General features: G+C 47.3%; 2 protein-coding genes across 11 annotated transcripts in view; one reads left to right on the forward strand and one right to left on the reverse strand.

Annotated features, from left to right (window-relative positions):
• tsc2 (TSC complex subunit 2) overlaps window positions 1-455 on the forward strand; it is a 67,547-nt gene extending 67,092 nt beyond the window's left edge. For all 7 annotated transcript variants that reach the window (XR_016485660.1, XR_016485661.1, XR_016485662.1 and 4 more), the window contains one exon: window positions 1-455. This exon is cut by the window's left edge and continues 625 nt beyond it. The gene's annotated coding sequence lies outside the window, so the exon portion shown is untranslated.
• Window positions 456-5,451: 4,996 nt separating this feature from the next.
• The window catches only part of pkd1a (polycystic kidney disease 1a), a 144,825-nt gene continuing 125,276 nt past the window's right edge, over window positions 5,452-25,000 (reverse strand). For 2 of the 4 annotated variants that reach the window (XM_090195270.1, XM_090195273.1), the window contains 12 exons: window positions 21,994-22,109; window positions 21,529-21,731; window positions 21,047-21,241; window positions 18,515-18,654; window positions 17,337-17,461; window positions 16,965-17,091; window positions 16,608-16,733; window positions 16,213-16,384; window positions 13,711-13,998; window positions 12,941-13,075; window positions 7,927-8,253; window positions 5,452-7,586 (listed from right to left, as the gene is read on the reverse strand). In XM_090195270.1, the coding sequence (XP_090051396.1) occupies window positions 6,147-7,586; window positions 7,927-8,253; window positions 12,941-13,075; window positions 13,711-13,998; window positions 16,213-16,384; window positions 16,608-16,733; window positions 16,965-17,091; window positions 17,337-17,461; window positions 18,515-18,654; window positions 21,047-21,241; window positions 21,529-21,731; window positions 21,994-22,109 (3,394 nt within the window). In that variant the 3' untranslated portion in view covers window positions 5,452-6,146. Of the gene's footprint in view, window positions 7,587-7,926; window positions 8,254-12,940; window positions 13,076-13,710; window positions 13,999-16,212; window positions 16,385-16,607; window positions 16,734-16,964; window positions 17,092-17,336; window positions 17,462-18,347; window positions 18,362-18,441; window positions 18,456-18,514; window positions 18,655-21,046; window positions 21,242-21,528; window positions 21,732-21,993; window positions 22,110-25,000 lie in introns of all 4 variants that reach the window. The other 2 variants (XM_090195271.1, XM_090195272.1) reach the window with 2 other exon arrangements.

Below are 25,000 nucleotides of genomic sequence, written 5' to 3' on the forward strand. Positions count from 1 at the left end.
CACACCGGTTGAATAACTTCCTGCTTTCTACCTATATGATTTGACGATTCTCTCCCAGACATTTGTCTTGACAAGCTGATGTGGCCTTGTGGCTTTTAATCCAACTGCTCCCATGAATTAGTTGTGATGGTGATGAGATGACCGGTACAGATGGTGCTGCCTAACTAACTATTGTCCCTATTGTCTTTCTAATACACTGTGCTTGACCAGGGCACGTGGGCTCTGTCTAAAGTAGTGCACTATATAGGGGGAATAGGGTGCCATTTGGAACGCAGAGAATGACCCCCCCGTGGCTTACACAGCCGACGCACACCCTTCCCTCCTTTCATCCCTCTCCTCATTTCCTTCTCTCATCCCCTCGCAAAACCACTCAGAAGGAAGTATGGTGAATGTAGAAACACGACATTTGAAAGCTGTGTGTGTGTGTGTGCAGAATAAACAAAACAAATAGCCAATGAAAGTGTCAGTGTGTTTTTTTTTTCCATTTCTATTTGTATTGTGATGTCGTTGAGGAGCCGTGTTTGTAGTTCTTTGTGTTGAACTCAGCCATGTTTGTAGTTTGATTATTGAACTCAGCCATGTTTGTAGTTCTTTGTGGTGAACTCAGCCATGTTTGTAGTTTGTTTTTTGAACCCAGCCATGTTTGTAGTTCTTTGTGGTGAACTCAGCCATGTTTGTAGTTTGTTTTTTGAACCCAGCCATGTTTGTAGTTCTTTGTGGTGAACTCAGCCATGTTTGTAGTTCTTTGTGGTGAACTCAGCCATGTTTGTAGTTTGTTTTTTGAACCCAGCCATGTTTGTAGTTCTTTGTGGTGAACTCAGCCATGTTTGTAGTTCTTTGTGGTGAACCCAGCCATGTTTGTAGTTCTTTGTGTTGGACTCAGCCATGTTTGTAGTTCTTTGTGTTGAACTCAGCCATGTTTGTAGTTCTTTGTGGTGAACTCAGCCATGTTTGTAGTTCTTTGTGGTGAACTCAGCCATGTTTGTAGTTCTTTGTGTTGAACTCAGCCATGTTTGTAGTTCTTTGTGGTGAACCCATATTTGTATTTCTACAGGTGGCACCTTTTTTTAAGGGGATGTTTTGTATAGCTTGCCTGGTTCCCCAGGTGGGCAGAGTTTGCGCCATGTTAAAAATGATTTGCATTTAACTGGGCTGCTTCCTTGATGAGTCTGGATCATCTTGATCAGATCATGAAAACCAGGGCTATAAATCCTCCTTCTTTAGAGAGAAAGGTTTTCTGCAAGATGAGAGCCTGTAATCTGGTCCCTAGCCCAGTGCACTACCAGGGGGGGGACCATGTTTTAAACATGTTTACAGCTGTTTCAGCCACAATGCATTCTGGAAGTATTCAGACCCCTTGACCTTTTCCACATTTTGTTACGTTACAGCCTTATTCTAAAATGGATTCTCATCAATCTAAACACAATATCCCATAAGGACAAAGAGAAACAGGTTTTTAGAAATGTTATAAAATGTATAAAGAAACATACCTTAAACAAGTATTCAAACTCTTTGAGACTGGACATTGAACTCAGGTGCATCCTGTTTCCGTTGATCATCCTTGAGATGTTTCTACAACTTGATTTGTGTCCAACTGTGGTAAATTCAATTGATTGGACATGATTTGGAAAGGCACACAGCTGTCTATATATAATGTCCCACAGTTGACAGTGCATGTCAGAGCAAAAACCAAGCTATGAGGTCGAAGGAATTGTCTGTGGAGCTCCGAGACAGAATTGTGTCGAGGCACTGATCTGGGGAAGTGTACCAAAACATTTCTGCATCATTGAATGTCCCCAAGAACACATCATTCTGAAATGGAAGAAGTTTGGGCCCACCAAATCTCCCGGCCAAACTGAGCAATCTGGGGATAAGGACCTTGGTCAGGGAGGTAACCAAGAACCAGATAGTCACTGACAGAGCTCCAGAGTTCTTCTGTGGAGGTGGGAGAACCTTCCAGCACCACTCCATCAATCAGGCCTTTATGGTAGAGTGGCCAGACGGAACCCACTCCTCAGTAAAAAGCACATGAAAGCCCACTTGGAGTTTGCCAAAATGCACCTAAAGGACTCAGATCATGAGAAACAAGATTCTCTGGTCTGATGAAACCAAGATTGAACTCTTTGGCATGAATGCCAAGCGTCACATCTGGAGGAAACCTAGCACCATCCCTACAGTGAAGCATGGTGGTGGCAGCATCATGCTGTGGGGATGTTTTTCAGCGGCAGGGACTGGGAGGAACGAGGGAAAGATGAATTTAGCAAAGTAGAGAAATCCTTGATGAAAACTCAGGACCTCAGACTGGGGCGAAGGTTTACCTTCCAACAGGACAACCCTCAGCACACAGCCAAGACAACGCAGGAGTGGCTTCGGGACAAGTCTCTGAATGTCTTTTAGACTTGAACCCGATCGAACATCTCTGGAGAAACCTGAAAACAGCTGTGCAGCGACGCTCCCCATCCAACCTGACAGCTTGAGAGGATCTGCAGAGAAGAATGGGAGAAACTCCCCAAATACAGGTGTGCCAAGCTTATAGCGTCATACAAAAGAATGCTCGAGGCTGTAATCGCTGCCAAGGTCTATTTGACTCACCTGTAAACTTCACCCGCTGTTGTAACTGTAAGCCCCGCCCACTGAGCTTTCGTCCATCCAATCCATTCGTCCCTTACTGCCGCCAGAGGTGGTCAGGAAGATCAGTACTTTGTGGACAACTGGCCAAGGTCTTATGGACGAGCCGTCTTTATGAGTATTTTGATAGTGAAAATGTCCTAGGTGAACAATTAGTCTCCCACAAGACGGATACATGCTCTCCTAGCTGTCAAACTCTTTATTCGACTTTGTCGAGTGCAAAAAGCAGGAGAAATGCTACAAGCGCATGATACAATACAACGATACAAAACAGACCACGACACTTTTGTTTCAACATGCAAATGTAGGACAAAGTACGTGTTACACCAAGACAAAATACTAAACATGCAGAAGGGACTAGCTTTGGCACGATGTAGTTCCACACAGTAAAAACCGGGCCGATATATATATATATAATCTCAGGAGAAATGGGAGAACCTGCTCTTCATTGTTTTCTTTGGATTTAAGAACTTCTTTGTAGCGCTTGAATTGTGAACTGAGAGTTGCTATGGGAACTGTCAGGTGTTTTGTCTAGGGGATGGAGGACACTAAAATAAGGTGTGAAACCGGAACGACCGTAAAAACCAACAACTCTGCAGCACATCAACAAAACTGAGAATGATATAACTCAAGAAGTAACTACATACACGCATATACAAACTGACTGATGAGAAAACAGGGTTTTGATATAACTTTGTAACGGAACGTTACATTGTTGTGGTACGTTTATGGACAGGACCACCAATCTTGTGGAGACTGCCACCAACAGGTTTGGAGTAAAATGTACATCCAAAATATCTTTGTGGGCTTGGAAAAAGGGAACATGGCTTGGAATGGTTGGTTCTAGAGTGTTCTAGAGTGTTTGGGCTGTGTTCTATTAACGGGGAGATGAATATAATATATGCTTTGGTCTGGATGGAACATCAGAGAATCACTACAACGATTCTAAAAGCACTACTATGACACTTCTCACTTGAAATTCATCTGACCTTTCAACAACGACAAACAGAAGACAACAAACAAATAAGGCCAACTTCCTGGTTTTGGGGGGGAAGGGGGCGGGGTCCCTGAGATCTGCCCACAGGAAACAGGAAGTTTGTGGGGAGGAAATGTTTTTTTTTTCTTCCAGGAAGTAGAGTGACCATCAATAACAACAATGATAAAAATAAAACAAAACACAAAATGACAAAAGAAAATACAAAATGAAAACGCTTCAATTTCCTGACATAGTTACTGTTATAATACTCATTAGAAGATCATTCTGTATAGCTGTTTTGTATATTAAAATAACAAAAAAAAAATGGAGAAAGTAACACAGGAGTTAAATATGGATAAGAGCTTCAGAAGGAGATAAAGTGCCAAGTACAAAAGGAATTTTCTTTAAAAATGTAAAAAGATACAACTCTTGACGCGTACATAATGCGCAGACTTTGGCAACGCTAATTGTTAAAATATGTGTGAAGCATTCTCTATTGGTTTTCTCTATTGGTTTTCGTACCAAGCTTATTATTTTCAATACGCTCACACACACTCAAAACACACACTCGCACTCAAATACACATTACAACAAAAGTGCTTTAAATTAGAACCATATTGAAAGCAACATACATGTTTACTGATAATATTCCAAAATGATAACCAAGATTATATTGTAGCAATGTACCCTCGCTTCCTCCTGATAGTTAAGTATTGTAGTTTAGGACTGAGTTAAGACTCCAGACTAAAAGCATAGATGTAGTTAAGTATTGTAGTTTAGGACAGAGACTCCAGACTAAAAGCATAGATGTAGTTAAGTATTGTAGTTTAGGACTGAGTTAAGACTCCAGACTAAAAGCATAGATGTAGTTAAGTATTGTAGTTTAGGACTGAGTTAAGACTCCAGACTAAAAGCATAGATGTAGTTAAGTATTGTAGTTTAGGACTGAGTTAAGACTCCAGACTAAAAGCATAGATGTAGTTAAGTATTGTAGTTTAGGACTGAGTTAAGACTCCAGACTAAAAGCATAGATGTAGTTAAGTATTGTAGTTTAGGACTGAGTTAAGACTCCAGACTAAAAGCATAGATGTAGTTAAGTATTGTAGTTTAGGACAGAGACTCCAGACTAAAAGCATAGATGTAGTTAAGTATTGTAGTTTAGGACAGAGACTCCAGACTAAAAGCATAGATGTAGTTAAGTATTGTAGTTTAGGACAGAGACTCCAGACTAAAAGCATAGATGTAGTTAAGTATTGTAGTTTAGGACTGAGTTAAGACTCCAGACTAAAAGCATAGATGTAGTTAAGTATTGTAGTTTAGGACTGAGACTCCAGACTAAAAGCATAGATGTAGTTAAGTATTGTAGTTTAGGACAGAGACTCCAGACTAAAAGCATAGATGTAGTTAAGTATTGTAGTTTAGGACAGAGACTCCAGACTAAAAGCATAGATGTCTTCTTTCTCGCTTTTCCTTTTATTATTCAACTGATCAACACTTCAACACGTTAATCTCTCCTGCTGTCGCTCATCTTCACCAACTACAGTATCTTCACTTCTCTTCTCCTTAATTTTCTCCCTCCCTCCCTCCCTCCCTCCCTCCTTCCCTACCTCCTTCCCTACCTCCCTCCCTCCCTACCTCCCTCCCTCCCTACCTCCCTACCTTCCTCCCTCCCTACCTCCCTACCGTCCTCCCTACCTTCCTCCCTCCCTCCCTCCCTTCCTACCTCCCTCCCTCCCTCCCTACCTTCCTCCCTACCTTCCTCCCTACCTGGGAGTCCTGAAGCAGCCACTCTGGTCGCACCCTGATAGCCTCTTTGATTTTAGCATCTGTGTTCATGCAAAGGTTGCGTGGTTGTACCTAAAATGCGTGAGTGTGTGTACCAACTAGCTTGAATGTGTGTGTGTGTGTGTGACATCTCCAAAGCTTCTGAACAGAGCATTTAGACAGGTCCCACATACCCATGGTGATCAAGAACAATAGCTTCCTTATGTTTTCATGATCAAATAGAAACAACAAATGCAACAGCATAGATAACACACTGAAGCATCAACAACAAGCTGTGTACATCAATAACAAGCTGTGTACATCATCATCATCATCAACAAGCTGTGTACATCATCATCAACAAGCTGTGTACATCATCAACAGGTCGTGCACACACTCTTCATTGACTAAACATACAGTCAGCACTCCTAATGTCAGCACAACATGTGCTTCTGTCGACGCCACCACACGACCTCCGGGGTCACATGGGGTCAGGGTTAGGGGGCGGGGGTAAAGAACTGGCGACCTGCACCTTGTTTCCATGCCAACTCCATGGTGAGTGATCGCTGTTTTGGGGCCTCTATTTCTCTCTTTCCCTCCTCTCTCGCGTTCTCTCCTTCTGGATTTAGAGTGGAACACCAGTGACATCACCTGCTGTGACCGACGCCCACTCATCCTCTACCCAGGATCCTTCCTTTCCTTCCACTCCTCCCTACGGCCCGTTCTGTCCATCCATCCCTAACATCCTTTCTTCTTGAGGGTCCTTCAGGAGAGGTCCTCAGGGTTTGGGGTGTCCGGACACATGCCTGTCTGGGTTGGGGTGCACCTTGTTCTTGAGCGGCGGGGGCTTGCGTTTGCGCGTGGGAATGGTGGTGGTGTGGGCCGGGTGGTTGAAGAGGCTGGAGGGGGGCAGGGTCTCTCTCTCCGTAGGGGGGTCCCACTCTCGAGGGGCTGGAGTGGAGGAGGAGGAGGAGGGGGCAGGGGTGGAGGGTAGGGCAGGAGTAGAGAGGGGTACAGGGGCAGGGGTCAAGGCAGGGGAAATGATATGGGGAGAAACTGGGGTACATTTTGGGTCAGGTATAGGGGCAGATACAGGGGTAGATTTCGGAGTAGGTTTAAGGGCAGGGGTAGATTTTGGGGTAGGATCATGGGCCGATTTCAGGGCAGGGGTAGATGTAGGGGGAGGAACTGGGACAGGGGTCAATTTCAGGGCAGGGGTAGATGTAGGGGGAGGAACCGGGACAGGGGCAGATTTCAGGGCAGGGGTAGATGTAGGGGGAGGAACCGGGACAGGGGCATATTTCAGGGCAGGGGTAGATGTAGGGGGAGGAACCGGGACAGGGGTAGATTTCGGGGCAGGGGTACATGTAGGGGGAGGAACTGGGACAGGGGTCGATTTCAGGGCAGGGGTAGTCGTAGGGGGAGGAACCGGGACAGGGGTAGATTTCGGGGCAGGGGTAGATGTAGGGGGAGGAACCGGGACAGGGGTAGATTTCGGGGTGTGTTTAGGGTTAGCCCCAGAGTTCCCTGTATCTTTAGGCTGAGCCACGCCCACCACCCCCACCACAGTGTTGACTTTCTGCTGACCTCCTTTTCTTTCTCTCCGTCCAGCAGAGTCTTTCTCCTCCCTCTTTCCTTTCCCTCCTCGGCCCTCTCTACTCTCCCCCCTCTCCTCCCTCTTTCCCTTCCCTCCTCGGCCCTCTCTACTCTCCCCCCTCTCCTTCTCTCCTCTCCTCCCCTTCCCTCCTCGGCCCTCTCTACTCTCCCCCCTCTCCTTCTCTCCTCTCCTCCCCTTCCCCCCCCTCGGCCCTCCTCCTTTCCTGTGGGCACACTCCAGGACACACTCGGTACGGTACAGCTCCTCGGTCGCCACGGTGACCCGGTCCAGCTGCAGCAGCAAGGCGTCCAGTGTGGGGAGAAGCCTCTTCAGAGTCGCCTCAGTCTCCGCCCTTTCTCGCCAGGCTGTTCCACCCGCCAACGCACCTGGTCCCAATCCGCCGGGACCCAGGCTTAGCCCCGTCCCGGGAGCCTCTGTCAGGCTACAGGGGCTGGAAGAGGTGGGTCTCCAGGAGGCCTCAGAGGTCCCGTCCAGGCTGCCAGGGCTGGGGGGCGACTCGGAGCCGTCCAGAGGGGGCAGGCACAGGGACTGACAGTCACTGGTGGAGGAGGAGCGAGAGGGGGGGGGCTCCATGCCCTCAAAACGCACCTTGTGACGAAACTGAGGGGTGGAGGGACGAAGGAGGGGGGGGGGGGGGGGGCAGAGGTAGACAGAGGGGCGGAGAGAGAGGGTCAATATAAAGTACAGGCTTAAACAATACATTACTCTGGAATAAAAGTCCAATGTACCCCACTTGTAGCAAGATCTTTTTAGGGTTAGTGTTAGTGCAGTAGGAGAATTTAACTCAGGACATCCAGTCAATGCATTTTATGGGTAAGCAAAATCTAAGTAAGACAACATCTTTTAGCAGTAATACCAAATGACTGCAACAGGAAGCCCGCAGGAAGTAGGAATCTCTCAAAAACATGAAACAGGAAGTTGAAACCAGAAGTGCTCCTACCTCCTTGGTACGGCTGAGGCCCATCCACATCTTCAGTCGTCGTAGAAACAGCTCCACCATCTCATAGTCCTGTAGGTCCACCACCGGGCGGTACAACTCCGCCCGCGCCCGACGATAGTTCCTTAACAACGCAGAGGTCACCAGCCATAGCAACGCCAGCCGCAGCACGGCGAAGCTCGCGTGGAACACCAGGCTGGAGGCGGAGCTAGAGGGGCCGGTTGTTGTTGACGATGGTCGCAAGGACAACAGGCCACGCCCACCGGCGCCAAGCAACGACAGGCAGGCGGAGCTCACGCTGCCATATCCGTCCATCACGGAGTGGAAGAGCTGGAGAGGGAGAGAAGAAAGTGAGATATGGAATGATGATTGTTATGTCTTCACCCACGTTTTTGTTAACCAACCTGTAGACTAAGAGGTGATGAAACAGTGTTGTACTGCATCCTAATATTGTTCATCACTACAGAACACTGAGGCTGCATTCCAATACTGTTCATCACTGTAGAACACTGAGGCTGCATCCCAATACTGTTCATCACTACAGAACACTGAGGCTGCATCCCAATACTGTTCATCACTGTAGAACACTGAGGCTGCATCCCAATACTGTTCATCACTACAGAACACTGAGGCTGCATTCCAATACTGTTCATCACTGTAGAACACTGAGGCTGCATTCCAATACTGTTCATCACTACAGAACACTGAGGCTGCATTCCAATATTGTTCATCACTGTAGAACACTGAGGCTGCATCCCAATACCGTTCATCACTACAGAACACTGTATTGGGATGCAGAACACTGCATCCCAATACTGTTAATCACTATAAAACACTGAGGCTGCATTCCAATACTGTTCATCACTACAGAACACTGAGGCTGCATCCCAATACTGTTCATCACTATAGAACACTGAGGCTGCATTCCAATACTGTTCATCACTACAGAACACTGAGGCTGCATTCCAATACTGTTCATCACTACAGAACACTGAGGCTGCATTCCAATACTGTTCATCACTACAGAACACTGAGGCTGCATCCCAATACTGTTCATCACTACAGAACACTGAGGCTGAATCCCAATACTGTTCATCACTATAGAACACTGAGGCTGCATTCCAATACTGTTCATCACTGTAGAACACTGAGGCTGCATTCCAATACTGTTCATCACTACAGAACACTGAGGCTGCATTCCAATATTGTTCATCACTGTAGAACACTAAGGCTGCATCCCAATACTGTTCATCACTACAGAACACTGAGGCTGCATTCCAATACTGTTCATCACTGTAGAACACTGAGGCTGCATTCCAATACTGTTCATCACTACAGAACACTGAGGCTGCATTCCAATATTGTTCATCACTGTAGAACACTGAGGCTGCATCCCAATACCGTTCATCACTACAGAACACTGTATTGGGATGCAGAACACTGCATCCCAATACTGTTAATCACTATAAAACACTGAGGCTGCATTCCAATACTGTTCATCACTACAGAACACTGAGGCTGCATCCCAATACTGTTCATCACTATAGAACACTGAGGCTGCATTCCAATACTGTTCATCACTACAGAACACTGAGGCTGCATTCCAATACTGTTCATCACTACAGAACACTGAGGCTGCATTCCAATACTGTTCATCACTACAGAACACTGAGGCTGCATTCCAATACTGTTCATCACTACAGAACATTGAGGCTGCATTCCAATACTGTTCATCACTACAGAACACTGAGGCTGCATCCCAATACTGTTCATCACTACAGAACACTGAGGCTGCATTCCAATACTGTTCATCACTACAGAACACTGAGGCTGCATTCCAATACTGTTCATCACTACAGAACACTGAGGCTGCATTCCAATACTGTTCATCACTACAGAACACTGAGGCTGCATTACAATACTGTTCATCACCACAGAACACTGAGGCTGCATTCCAATACTGTTCATCACTACAGAACACTGAGGCTGCATCCCAATACTGTTCATCACTACAGAACATTGAGGCTGCATTCCAATACTGTTCATCACTACAGAACACTGAGGCTGAATTCCAATACTGTTCATCACTACAGAACACTGAGGCTGCATCCCAATACTGTTCATCACTACAGAACACTGAGGCTGCATTCCAATACTGTACATCACTACAGAACACCGAGGCTGCATTCCAATACTGTTCATCACTATAGAACACTGAGGCTGCATTCCAATACTGTTCATCACTACAGAACACTGAGGCTGCATTCCAATACTGTTCATCACTATAAAACACTGAGGCTGCATTCCAATACTGTTCATCACTATAGAACACTGAGGCTGCATTCCAATACTTTTAATCACTATAAAACACTGAGGCTGCATTCCAATACTGTTCATCACTACAGAACACTGAGGCTGCATCCCAATACTGTTCATCACTATAGAACACTGAGGCTGCATTCCAATACTGTTCATCACTACAGAACACTGAGGCTGCATTCCAATACTGTTCATCACTACAGAACACTGAGGCTGCATTCCAATACTGTTCATCACTACAGAACACTGAGGCTGCATTCCAATACTGTTCATCACTACAGAACACTGAGGCTGCATTCCAATACTGTTCATCACTGTAGAACACTGAGGCTGCATCCCAATACTGTTCATCACTACAGAACACTGAGGCTGCATCCCAATACTGTTCATCACTGTAGAACACTGAGGCTGCATCCCAATACTGTTCATCACTACAGAACACTGAGGCTGCATTCCAACACTGTTCATCACTGTAGAACACTGAGGCTGCATTCCAATACTGTTCATCACTACAGAACACTGAGGCTGCATTCCAATATTGTTCATCACTGTAGAACACTGAGGCTGCATCCCAATACCGTTCATCACTACAGAACACTGTATTGGGATGCAGAACACTGCATCCCAATACTGTTAATCACTATAAAACACTGAGGCTGCATTCCAATACTGTTCATCACTATAGAACACTGAGGCTGCATTCCAATACTTTTAATCACTATAAAACACTGAGGCTGCATTCCAACACTGTTCATCACTACAGAACACTGAGGCTGCATCCCAATACTGTTCATCACTATAGAACACTGAGGCTGCATTCCAATACTGTTCATCACTACAGAACACTGAGGCTGCATTCCAATACTGTTCATCACTACAGAACACTGAGGCTGCATTCCAATACTGTTCATCACTACAGAACACTGAGGCTGCATTCCAATACTGTTCATCACTACAGAACACTGAGGCTGCATCCCAATACTGTTCATCACTACAGAACACTGAGGCTGCATTCCAATACTGTTCATCACTACAGAACACTGAGGCTGCATTCCAATACTGTTCATCCCTACAGAACACTGAGGCTGCATTCCAATACTGTTCATCACTATAGAACACTGAGGCTGCATTCCAATACTGTTCATCACTACAGAACACTGAGGCTGCATTCCAATACTGTTCATCACTACAGAACACAGAGGCTGCATTCCAATACTGTTCATCACTATAGAACACTGAGGCTGCATTCCAATACTGTTCATCACTATAGAACACTGAGGCTGCATTCCAATACTGTTCATCACTACGGAACACTGAGGCTGCATCCCAATACTGTTCATCACTACAGAACACTGAGGCTGCATTCCAATACTGTTCATCACTACATAACACTGAGGCTGCATTCCAATACTGTTCATCACTACAGAACACTGAGGCTGCATTCCAATACTGTTCATCACTATAGAACACTGAGGCTGCATTCCAATACTGTTCATCACTACAGAACACTGAGGCTGCATTCCAATACTGTTCATCACTACAGAACACAGAGGCTGCATTCCAATACTGTTCATCACTATAGAACACTGAGGCTGCATTCCAATACTGTTCATCACTATAGAACACTGAGGCTGCATTCCAATACTGTTCATCACCACAGAACACTGAGGCTGCATTCCAATACTGTTCATCACTACAGAACACTGAGGCTGCATTCCAATACTGTTCATCACCACAGAACACTGAGGCTGCATCCCAATAATGTTCATCACTATAGAACACTGAGGCTGCATTCTATCACCTAGTTACTGTACTACTGACCAGGACCCATAGTGCACTATATCGGGAATAGGGTGTCATTTGGGACACAGTCTTAGTATAGACCCTCATGACTCAGTGAGTGAAGCAGACGGAGTAAATATGCAGCTGGACACACCCACATCTAGTTGTCATCTGCCTGAATGATGTGTCAGTATGCAGCTTGGCAAGACAAAGCCCAGGGTGTGATTGATCCAACTGAGCTCTCTGAATGTCAATAAGAAAGGAGAGAGAATGGATACAAGAGCCAAATAGCTCCCATTATCTCTCTCCCTTCCTCTCTTTCTCTCTCCCTCCCTTCTCTCTCTCCCTTCCTCTCTATCTCTCTCCCTCCCTTCTCTCTCTCTCCCTTCCTCTCTATCTCTCTCCCTCCCTTCTCTCTCTCTCCCTTCCTCTCTCTCTCTCTCCCTTCCTCTCTCTCTCTCTCCCTCCCTTCTCTCTCTTTCCCTTCCTCTCTCTCTCCCTTCCTCTCTCCCTTCTCTCTCTCTCTCCCTTCCCCTCTCTCTCTCTCCCTTCCTCTCTCTCCCTCCCTTCTCTCTCTCTCCCTTCCTCTCTCTCTCTCTCTCTCTCTCCCTTCCTCTCTCTCCCCCTCACACATTGAAACAACCAAACAGCATATTGTCAGTCTTCACTTGTTGACTAGAAGAGATGCTGCTGTTCTCTACCACAGAAGGGCTTCTGGTAATGAAGAGGAATAAAACAGGTCACCACTTGAGTGTGTGTGTGTGTGTGAGTTACCAGGTGTCCTGTGTGTGTGTGTGTGTGTGTGTGAGTTACCAGGTGTCCTGTGTGTGTGTGTGTGTGTGTGTGTGTGTGTGTGTGTGTGTGTGTGTGTGTGTGTGTGTGTGTGTGTGTGTGTGTGCGTGCGTGCGTGTATTACCAGGTGTCCTGTGTGTGAGTAGGCCAGCAGCAGGACCAGCAGGACCAGACCTGTTCCTATCAGTTCCCAGACAGAGCGTCTCAGAGCCCTGCCAAACACTGCCCACTCCCTCAGGAAACGCAACTGGTGGGACGCCTGGTGAGAGGGAGGAGGAGGGAGGGAGGGAGGGAGGGAGGGGGAGGGAGAGGGAGGGGGAGGGAGGAGGAGGGAGGGGAGATGGACAGAGGGAGGGAATGGAGAGAAGGAGTGGGAGAAGAGGGAGGGAGAGAGAAAGAGAGATTCGAAATCTGCATTGGATCCAACCATTCTCTCTATCTGACCTTCAGCAGTACAGCTAACCCCCTCCCTCACCCCCCCTCTCAATCTGACCTTCAGCAGTACAGCTGACCCCCTCCCTCACCCCCCCTCTCAATCTGACCTTCACCAGTACAGCTGACCCCCTCCCTCACTCCCTCCCTCCCCCTCTCTCTCAATCTGACCTTCACCAGTACAGCTACCCCACCCCCTCTATCAATCTGACCTTCAGCAGTACAGCTAACCCCCCCCTCACTCCCTCCCTCCCCCTCTCTCTTAATATGACCTTCAGCAGTACAGCTAACCCCCTCCCTCCCTCCTCCTCTCTCTATGTGACCTTCACCAGTACAGCTAACCCCCTCCCTCCCTCCTCCTCTCTCTATGTGACCTTCAGCAGTACAGCTAAGCCCCCCCCTCTCAATCTGACCTTCAGCAGTACAGCTACCCCCCCCCCCCCCCTCCCTCTCTCTCCGTACCTTCAACACCAGTATGAACAGGAGCATGGCAGACAGCAGGGTGTAAGCTTGGCTCTGCAGTGCCAGCGGGTAGAAGTCCGTGTACCCGTCTCGTTGCCGTAGGTACGACGCCCACAGGCGCCCGGCAGCGGCACATCGGCTGATGTGGAGGCCACACACACACGCTGCCAGCGCCAGGCTGCACGCGCCCAGCAACCGCCACGGGCACAGGAGGTATACCCAGCCCTCTCTCATCAGGCCCAGGACCGCACATACACAGAAATACACCACGAGGGAGAAGAGAAGGATCTGAGAGAGGGAGGGATGGGGAGAGGAGAGAGGGAGGGGGAAGGGGGAGAGGAGAGAGGGAGGGGGAAGGGGGAGAGGAGAGAGGGAGGGGGAAGGGGGAAGGGGGAGAGGAGAGAGGGAGCGGGAAGGGGGAGAGGAGAGGAGAGAGGGAGGGGGAGAGGAGAGGAGAGAGGGAGGGAGGGGGAAGGGGGAGAGGAGGGAGGGAGGGGGAAGGGGGAGAGGAGAGAGGGAGGGAGGGAGGGGGAAGGGGGAGAGGAGAGAGATGGATGGGGAGAGGAGAGTGAGAGACTTTATCTGTCTGCAGACAGTATTTCCTTTGTTGCCATGGTAATATAATAACCTAGATCCTGGAGTATTCAGTGTGTTGGTATGGTGATATTATAATCTAGTGGTGTATTCAGTGTGTTGGTATGGTGATATTATAATCTAGTGGTGTATTCAGTGTGTTGGTATGGTGATATTATAATCTAGTGGTGTATTCAGTGTGTTGGTATGGTGATATTATAATCTAGTGGTGTATTCAGTGTGTTGGTATGGTGATATTATAATCTAGTGGTGTATTCAGTGTGTTGGTATGGTGATATTATAATCTAGTGGTGTATTCAGTGTGTTGGTATGGTGATATTATAATCTAGTGGTGTATTCAGTGTGTTGGTATGGTGATATTATAATCTAGTGGTGTATTCAGTGTGTTGGTATGGTGATATTATAATCTAGTGTTGTATTCAGTGTGTTGGTATGGTGATATTATAATATAGTGTTGTATTCAGTGTGTTGGTATGGTGATATTATAATCTAGTGGTGTATTCAGTGTGTTGGTATGGTGATATTATAATCTAGTGGTGTATTCAGTGTGTTGGTATGGTGATATTATAATCTAGTGTTGTATTCAGTGTGTTGGTATGGTGATATTATAATCTAGTGGTGTATTCAGTGTGTTGGTATGGTGATATTATAATCTAGTGGTGTATTCAGTGTGTTGGTATGGTGATATTATAATCTAGTGGTGTATTCAGTGTGTTGGTATGGTGATATTATAATCTACTGTTGTATTCAGTGTGTTGGTATGGTGATATTATAATCTAGTGGTGTATTCAGTGTGTTGGTATGGTGATATTATAATCTAGTGGTGTATTCAGTGTGTTGGTATGGTGATATTATAATCTAGTGGTGATATTATAATCTACTGTTGTTTTCAGTGTGTTGGTATGGTGATATTATAATATAGTGTTGTATTCAGTGTGTTGGTATGGTGATATTATAATCTAGTGGTGTATTCAGTGTGTTGGTATGGTGATATTATAATCTAGTGGTGTATTCAGTGTGTTGGTATGGTGATATTATAATCTAGTGGTGTATTCAGTGTGTTGGTATGGTGATATTATAATCTAGTGGTGTATTCAGTGTGTTGGTATGGTGATATTATAATCTAGTGGTGTATTCAGTGTGTTGGTATGGTGATATTATAATCTAGTGGTGTATTCAGTGTGTTGGTATGGTGATATTATAATCTAGTGGTGTATTCAGTGTGTTGGTATGGTGATATTATAATCTAGTGGTGTATTCAGTGTGTTGGTATGGTGATATTATAATCTAGTGGTGTATTCAGTGTGTTGGTATGGTGATATTATAATCTAGTGGTGTATTCAGTGTGTTGGTATGGTGATATTATAATATAGTGGTGTATTCAGTGTGTTGGTATGGTGATATTATAATCTAGTGGTGTATTCAGTGTGTTGGTATGGTGATATTATAATCTAGTGGTGTATTCAGTGTGTTGGTATGGTGATATTATAATATAGTGGTGTATTCAGTGTGTTGGTATGGTGATATTATAATCTAGTGGTGTATTCAGTGTGTTGGTATGGTGATATTATAATCTAGTGGTGTATTCAGTGTGTTGGTATGGTGATATTATAATCTAGTGGTGTATTCAGTGTGTTGGTATGGTGATATTATAATCTAGTGGTGTATTCAGTGTGTTGGTATGGTGATATTATAATCTAGTGGTGTATTCAGTGTGTTGGTATGGTGATATTATAATCTAGTGGTGTATTTAGTATTCCGACTCTTCCTCTCTAGCCAAGCTATGATTTGTTAGTTCCAAGATACTGCTCCCGCCCCTCTACTATATCCACTCTGTGATTGGCTAGCACTAGCTGTCTTAAAATTGAGTGGTGTATTCAGTGTGTAGGTATGGCTGCCGGGGGTTACCGTGAGCTGCAGCTGCAGGTCGAGGCCTGTGATAGGCTGCAGGCGGAAGGTCAAGAGGTCGAGGCTGGACTGAGTGTGCTCAGAGACGGGGAACTCAAACAGGAAGGAGAAGAAGGCCAAAAGGTCTGTGTTGGTGTTGTAGAGAGAGAACTCCACAAACACAGCCCGTGTCCTGGTAACACACACACACACACACACACACAGGCACGTACGCACGCATGCACACACACACATACAGAGAGAGAGAGAGAGAGAAGTCGAAGAGAGAGAGAGAAAGAGAGAGACATCGAAAGTCAGACAAAGCACTCAAATTCAGATTGAAATGGCATCACTGAAATGTCCGTTCCCTCCCTCCCTCCCTCCGTCCCTCCCTCCCCCCCCTCCCTCCCTCTTACATGTGGTCCATCCAGTGTAACTGCTGTAGGTACTGTAGTGATGTTCTGGTCTCCTCTATGTTCCTGTTCAGCTGTTGGACGAAACCTCCGCTCCCGTACACCATCACCTGACCCCAACGCCACGCTCTGGGGGAGGGAGAGGGGGGATGGAGGGAGGGAGGGAGAGGGGGGATGGAGGGAGGGAGGGAGAGGGGGGGGGTGGAAAGAGGGGAGGAAGGGAGAGGGGGGATGGAAAGAGGGGAGGAAGGGAGAGGGGGGATGGAAAGAGGGGAGGAAGGGAGAGAAATAGAGGCTCAAGAAAGACAGCAATGACAAAAGAGGATCAACCCATCTTTATTTCTCTCCCTCCCTCCTTACCCATTGTCATCAGCCGTGTGTAAGGTCCAGTTCTGGGTCAGCTTCCTGTTTACTGCTGAGCCAGTCAACCCCTCTCCCCAGCCTGCTGCTCCAGCCCCATGGATGGAACCTGGAGAGGACAGACTAACTATACAAGACAAGAATGGAGGGATGGGGAGAGAAAGAGAGAGGGAGAGAGAGAGAGAGAGGGAGGGAGAGAGAGGGAGGGAGAGAGGGTGAGAGGTCAGGACAGGAAGGAGAAGGAGTGAGAGAGAATGAGGTTTAGAAAGACTTCTGAATAAACAATGAATTACTGGAAGCTAAATTAGTGTGTGTGTTTGTGTGTTTGTGTGTAGGAATGTGTGACCAACTGAAAATGGACTGTATTCTCACCGTCTCGTATCTGTCGTAGTCTGGGCGTGCCCAGGAGCACACTTCCTGTTTCCTGCATTAGGGTGGTGCTATCCAGTAACCTTGGCAACAGGGAGCCTGACAGCCACGCCCACACATCCTCACGCCTGCAGGACAGAGACATGGACATGATGAGCTGTACTGAAACAGGAGTGATTTGTCTGTACTGAAACAGGAGTGATTTGTCTGTAGTGAAACAGGAGTGATTTGTCTGTAGTGAAACAGGAGTGATTTGTCTGTAGTGAAACAGGAGTGATTTGTCTGTACTGAAACAGGAGTGATTTGTCTGTACTGAAACAGGAGGGATTTGTCTGTACTGAAACAGGAGTGATTTGTCTGTAGTGAAACAGGAGTGATTTGTCTGTAGTGAAACAGGAGTGATTTGTCTGTACTGAAACAGGAGTGATTTGTCTGTACTGAAACAGGAGGGATTTGTCTCTACTGAAACAGGAGGGATTTGTCTGTACTGAAACAGGAGTGATTTGTCTGTACTGAAACAGGAGGGATTTGTCTGTACTGAAACAGGAGGGATTTGTCTGTAGTGAAACAGGAGGGATTTGTCTGTACTGAAACAGGAGTGATTTGTCTGTACTGAAACAGGAGGGATTTGTCTGTACTGAAACAGGAGGGATTTGTCTGTACTGAAACAGGAGGGATTTGTCTGTAGTGAAACAGGAGTGATTTGTCTGTACTGAAACAGGAGGGATTTGTCTGTACTGAAACAGTCAAATACATAGTCTGTTTTAGGAGAACAGCTCTCAACACACACACACACACACACGCATACACACACACACACACACACACACACACACACACACACACACACACGCACGCATACACACACACACACTATATTTAATTTGCAAACGTGCGTGCATGTGTGTGTGTGTAATGTGTGTTTACCTGCTGATGTTGGCCTGGTCCGGTGTGTGTGTGTGTGTGTGTGTGTGTGTGTGTGTGTGTGTGTGTGTGTGTGTAAAGTGTGTTTACCTGCTGATGTTGGCCTGGTCCGGTGTGTGTAGTGTGAGTTGTAGCTGCGTGCGGAGGCGCAGGCTGTGTGTGTGTGTGTGTAATGTGTGTTTACCTGCTGATGTTGGCCTGGTCCGGTGTGTGTAGTGTGAGTGTGTGTGTGTGTGTGTGTATAATGTGTGTTTTACCTGCTGATGTTGACCTGGTCCGGTGTGTGTAGTGTGAGTTGTAGCTGTGTGCGGAGTCGCAGGCTGTGTGTGTCCTTGGTCGTGTCAGAGTAGTTGAGCAGCAACACCACCAACAGGAAGAGCATGTAGACCAGGAAGTTCTGTTCACAACATAGATAGTCTAGTTAGAGATACACACCGCGTGGACAAAACATTAGGAACACCTTCCTCATATTGAGTTGCACCCCTTTTCCCCCAGAACAGCCTCAGTTCGTTGGGGACTGTAATAGGTGTAGAAAGTGTTCCACTGAGACACTGACTCCAGAGACGCTGGCCCATGTTGACTCCAATGCTTCCTACTGTTGTGTCCAGTTGGCTGGATGTCCTTTGGGTGGTGGAACATTCTTGATACACACGGGGAAACTGTTGAGTGTGGAAAAACCCAGCAGCGTTGCAGTTCTTGACACAAACCGGTGCGCCCACTACCATACCCACTACCATACCCACTACCATACCCACTACCATACCTACTACCATACCCACTACCGTACCCACTACCATACCTACTACCATACCCCCTACCGTCCCCCCTACTGTACCCACTACCATACCCACTACCATACCCACTACCATACCTACTACCATACCCGCTACCATACCTACTACCATACCCACTACCATACCTACTACCATACCCCCTACCATACCCACTACCATACCCACTACCGTACCCACTACCATACCCACTACCATACCCACTACCATACCCACTACCATACCCACTACCATACCCGCTACCATACCCACTACCATACCCACTACCATACCCACTACCGTACCCACTACCGTACCCACTACCGTACCCACTACCGTACCCACTACCATACCCGCTACCATACCCGCTACCATACCCACTACCATACCCGCTACCATACCCGCTACCATACCCGCTACCATACCCACTACCATACCTGCTACCATACCCGCTACCATACCCGCTACCATACCCGCTACCATACCCGCTACCATACCCGCTACCATACCCGCTACCATACCTACTACCATACCTACTACCATACCCACTACCATACCCACTACTATACCCACTACCATACCCCCTACCATACCCGCTACCATACCCGCTACCATACCCGCTACCATACCCACTACCATACCCACTACCATACCCACTACCATACCTACTACCATACCCACTACCACACCCACTACCACACCCACTACCACACCTACTACCACACCTACTACCACACCCACTACCACACCCACTACCATACCCACTACCATACCCACTACCATACCTACTACCATACCCACTACCATACCTACTACCATACCCACTACCATACCCACTACCATACCCACTACCATACCCCTACCATACCCACTACCATACCCACTACCATACCCACTACCATACCCCCTACCATACCCCCTACCATACCCACTACCATACCCACTACCATACCCCCTACCATACCTACTACCATACCCCCTACCATACCCCCTACCATACCTACTACCATACCCACTACCATACCCACTACCATACCCACTACCATACCCACTACCATACCTACTACCATACCCACTACCATACCCACTACCATACCTACTACCATACCCACTACCATACCTACTACCATACCCACTACCATACCCACTACCATACCTACTACCATACCCACTACCATACCCACTACCATACCCACTACCATACCCACTACCATAGCCACTACCATACCCTGTTCAAAGGCACTTAAATATTTTGTCCTACCCATTCACCCTCTGAATGACACACATACACAATCCATGTCTCAAGGCTTAAAAATCCTTCTTTAACCTGTCTCCTCCCCTTCATCTACACGGAAGTGGATTTAACAAGTGACATCAATAAGGGATCATAGCTTTCACCTGGATTCACCTGGTCAGTCTGTCATGGAAAGAGCAGGTGTTCCTAATGTTTTGTCCACTCAGAACACCCGCTCCAGTTAGAGATACACAACTCTAACTAGAACGAAGAAAACCATTGGTTGAGGAACAATGATATTATTGACACAGATACACAACTAACACCAACAGTGTTGAACACCAGGAAGTTCTGTTAACGACATAGTTAAGCATGCTGTCCCTCCCTCCCTCCCTCCCTCCCTCCCTCCCTCCCTCCCTCCCTCCCTCCCTCCCTCCCTCCCTCCCTCCCTCCCTCCCTTACCTTGAGCATGCTGTCCCTCCCTCCCTCCCTCCCTCCCTCCCTCCCTCCCTCCCTCCCTCCCTCCCTCTGTCTCTTACCTTGAGCATGCTGTGTCTCTCCCTCCCTCCCTCCCTCCCTCCCTCCCTCCCTCCCTCCCTCTCTTACCTTGAGCATGCTGTGTCCCTCCCTCCCTCCCTCCCTCCGTCTCTTACCTTGAGCATGCTGTCCCTCCCTCCCTCCCTCCCTCCCTCCCTCCCTCCCTCCCTCCCTCACCTTGAGCATGCTGTGTCTCTCCCTCCCTCCCTCCCTCCCTCCCTCCCTCCCTCCCTCCCTCTGTCTCTTACCTTCAGCATGCTGTGCAGCATGTGGACCTTGCGGGCCTGCTGTCTGGCCTGGGACAGAGCGAAGCCTTGGGGTGGTCTGACTCTGGGGACACGCTGGACAACTCTGTCAACACGAGGACACTCCACCAGGACATCCTGCTCCTCTGGACGGAGCCTCTTCACCCACAGGGCATAGTACAGGCCTTCTAGTAGCACCTAGAGTACACACACACTTATACACTACCCACAGGGCATAGTACAGGCCTTCTAGTAGCACCTAGAGTACACACACACACTGATACACTACCCACAGGGCATAGTACAGGTCTTCTAGTAGCACCTAGAGTACACACACACACTGATACACTACCCACAGGGCATAGTACAGGTCTTCTAGTAGCACCTAGAGTACACACACACACTGATACACTACCCACAGGGCATAGAATAAGCCTTCTGGTAAATCATTGATTTATGAGCACTGTGTGTGTGTGTCGTCCTACCTTGATTGGCTCCAGCAGCAAGCAGGAGGACAGGAAGCTACCGATACAGGAAATGAGCCACATCAGAGCCACGGCATCACTGAAGCCTCTTCCTGCCCACACTGACAGCCCATTGGCTAGGACAAGCCCCGACCAGCTGCCCCATAGAGCAGCCTGCCCACACCAGGGAGGGAAACGCCTCGGACTACACACGTCTGTTACAACTGAGATGGAGATGGAGATGATGATGAGAGAGAGAGAGAGAGAGAGAGAGAGAGAGGTAGAAAGAGGGGTAGAAATAGAGATGGAGGTAGAGAGAGAGAGGGTGGGGGTAGAACGAGGGGTAGAAAGAGAGATGGAGGTAGAGAGAGGGGTAGAAATAGAGATGAGGTAGAGAGAGAGAGAGACAGAGAGAGAGAGAGGGGTAGAAAGAGAGATGGAGGTAGAGAGAGAGAGAGGGTGGGGGGGTTGAGTTAACACACCCACCTGTGCGTGAGGTGAAGGCTGTTTTAGGGGGCTCCCTCTTGACGGCTCCGAGGGACAGCGGTTCATTCATCTTCTGAAGGAGGACCACCTCTGTCTTATCACCAAAGATACTGGACCTGACACACACACACACACACACACACACACACACACACACACACACACACACACACACACACACACACACACACACACACACACACACACACACAGAAAATAAGATTAAACACCAAACATCAGGACAGTGATCTTCCCAGATCTAAGTGTCAACACCTAGATTCTATTACTTCCAGAAGAGTGAAGAGGAGGGAGAGGAAGGAGAGGAGGGAGGGAGGGAGAGGAAGGAGAGGAGGGAGGGGAGGGAGAGGAAGGAGATGAGGGAGAGGAAGGAGAGGAGGGAGGGGAGGGAGAGGAAGGAGAGGAGGGAGAGGAGGGAGGGGAGGAGAGGGAGGAGGGAGGAGGAGGGAGAGGAAGGAGAGGAGGGAGGGGAGGGAGAGGAAGGAGAGGAGGGAGGGGAGGGAGAGGAGTGAAGAGGGGGGAGAGGAGTGAAGAGGGGGGAGAGGAAGGAGAGGAGGGAGGGGAGGGAGAGGAAAGAAGAAGAGTGAAGAGGGAGAGGAGTGAAGAGGGGGGAGAGGAAGGAGAGGAGGGAGGGGAGGGAGAGGAAAGAAGAAGAGTGAAGAGGGAGAGGAGTGAAGAGGGGGGAGAGGAAGGAGAGGAGGGAGGGGAGGGAGAGGAAAGAAGAAGAGTGAAGAGGGAGAGGAGTGAAGAGGGGGGAGAGGAAGGAGAGGAAGGAGGGGAGTGAAGAGGGGGAGAGGAGTGAAGGGGAAGGAAGAGGGGGGAGAGGAGTGAAGAAGAGTGAAGAGGAGGGAGAGGAGTGAAGAGGAGGGAGAGAAGTGAAGAGGAGGGAGAGGAGTGAAGAGGAGGGAGAGGAGTGAAGAGGAGGGAGAGGAGTGAAGAGGAGGGAAAGGAGTTAAGAGGAGGGAAAGGAGTGAAGAGGAGGGAGAGGAGTGAAGAGGAGTGAAGAAGAGTGAAGAGGAGTGAAGAGTAAGTAACTGTAAGTCTCTCTGGATCAGAGTGTCTGCTAAATGACTCACTAACTGTAAGTCTCTCTGGATCAGAGTGTCTGCTAAATGACTCACTAACTGTAAGTCTCTCTGGATCAGAGTGTCTGCTAAATGACTCACTAACTGTAAGTCTCTCTGGATCAGTGTCTGCTAAATTACTCACTAACTGTAAGATCAGAGTGTCTACTAAATGACTCACTAACTGTAAGTCTCTCTGGATCAGTGTGTCTGCTAAATGACTCACTAACTGTAAGTCTCTCTGGATCAGAGTGTCTGCTAAATGACTCACTAACTGTAAGTCTCTCTGGATCAGAGTGTCTGCTAAATGACTCACTACTGTAAGTCTCTCTGGATCAGAGTGTCTGCTAAATGACTCACTAACTGTAAGTCTCTCTGGGTCAGAGTGTCTACTAAATGACTCACTAACTGTAAGTCTCTCTGGATCAGTGTGTCTGCTAAATGACTCACTAACTGTAAGTCTCTCTGGATCAGAGTGTCTGCTAAATGACTCACTAACTGTAAGTCTCTCTGGATCAGAGTGTCTGCTAAATGACTCACTAACTGTAAGTCTCTCTGGATCAGAGTGTCTGCTAAATGACTCACTAACTGTAAGTCTCTCTGGATCAGAGTGTCTGCTAAATGACTCACTAACTGTAAATCTCTCTGGATCAGAGTGTCTGCTAAATGACTCTGGATCAGAGTGTCTGCTAAATGACTCACTAACTGTAAGTCTCTCTGGATCAGAGTGTCTGCTAAATGACTCACTAACTGTAAGTCTCTCTGGATCAGTGTGTCTGCTAAATGACTCACTAACTGTAAGTCTCTCTGGATCAGAGTGTCTGCTAAATGACTCACTAACTGTAAGTCTCTCTGGATCAGTGTCTGCTAAATGACTCACTAACTGTAAATCTCTCTGGATCAGAGTGTCTGCTAAATGACTCACTAACTGTAAGTCTCTCTGGATCAGAGTGTCTGCTAAATGACTCACTAACTGTAAGTCTCTCTGGATCAGAGTGTCTGCTAAATGACTCACTAACTGTAAGTCTCTCTGGATCAGAGTGTCTGCTAAATGACTCACTAACTGTAAGTCTCTCTGGATCAGAGTGTCTGCTAAATGACTCACTAACTGTAAGTCTCTCTGGATCAGAGTGTCTGCTAAATGACTCACTAACTGTAAGTCTCTCTGGATCAGAGTGTCTGCTAAATGACTCACTAACTGTAAGTCTCTCTGGATCAGAGTGTCTGCTAAATGACTCACTACTGTAAGTCTCTCTGGATCAGAGTGTCTGCTAAATTACTCACTAACTGTAAGTCTCTCTGGATCAGAGTGTCTGCTAAATGACTCACTAACTGTAAGTCTCTCTGGATCAGAGTGTCTGCTAAATGACTCACTACTGTAAATCTCTCTGGATCAGAGTGTCTGCTAAATGACTCACTAACTGTAAGTCTCTCTGTATCAGAGTGTCTGCTAAATTACTCACTAACTGTAAGTCTCTGGATCAGAGTGTCTGCTAAATGACTCACTAACTGTAAGTCTCTCTGGATCAGAGTGTCTGCTAAATGATTCTAACTGTAAGTCTCTCTGGATCAGAGTGTCTGCTAAATAACTCACTAACTGTAAGTCTCTCTGGATCAGTGTCTGCTAAATGACTCACTAACTGTACGTCTCTCTGGATCAGAGTGTCTGCTAAATGACTCACTAACTGTAAGTCTCTCTGGATCAGAGTGTCTGCTAAATGACTCACTACTGTAAGTCTCTCTGGATCAGAGTGTCTGCTAAATTACTCACTAACTGTAAGTCTCTCTGGATCAGAGTGTCTGCTAAATGATTCTAACTGTAAGTCTCTCTGGATCAGAGTGTCTGCTAAATGACTCACTAACTGTAAGTCTCTCTGTATCAGAGTGTCTGCTAAATGACTCACTAACTGTAAGTCTCTCTGGAT

Source organism: Oncorhynchus mykiss, chromosome 13 (assembly GCF_057628025.1).
Source record: "Oncorhynchus mykiss isolate SJ-2025 chromosome 13, ASM5762802v1, whole genome shotgun sequence".
Taxonomy (NCBI): Eukaryota; Metazoa; Chordata; class Actinopteri; order Salmoniformes; family Salmonidae; genus Oncorhynchus; species Oncorhynchus mykiss.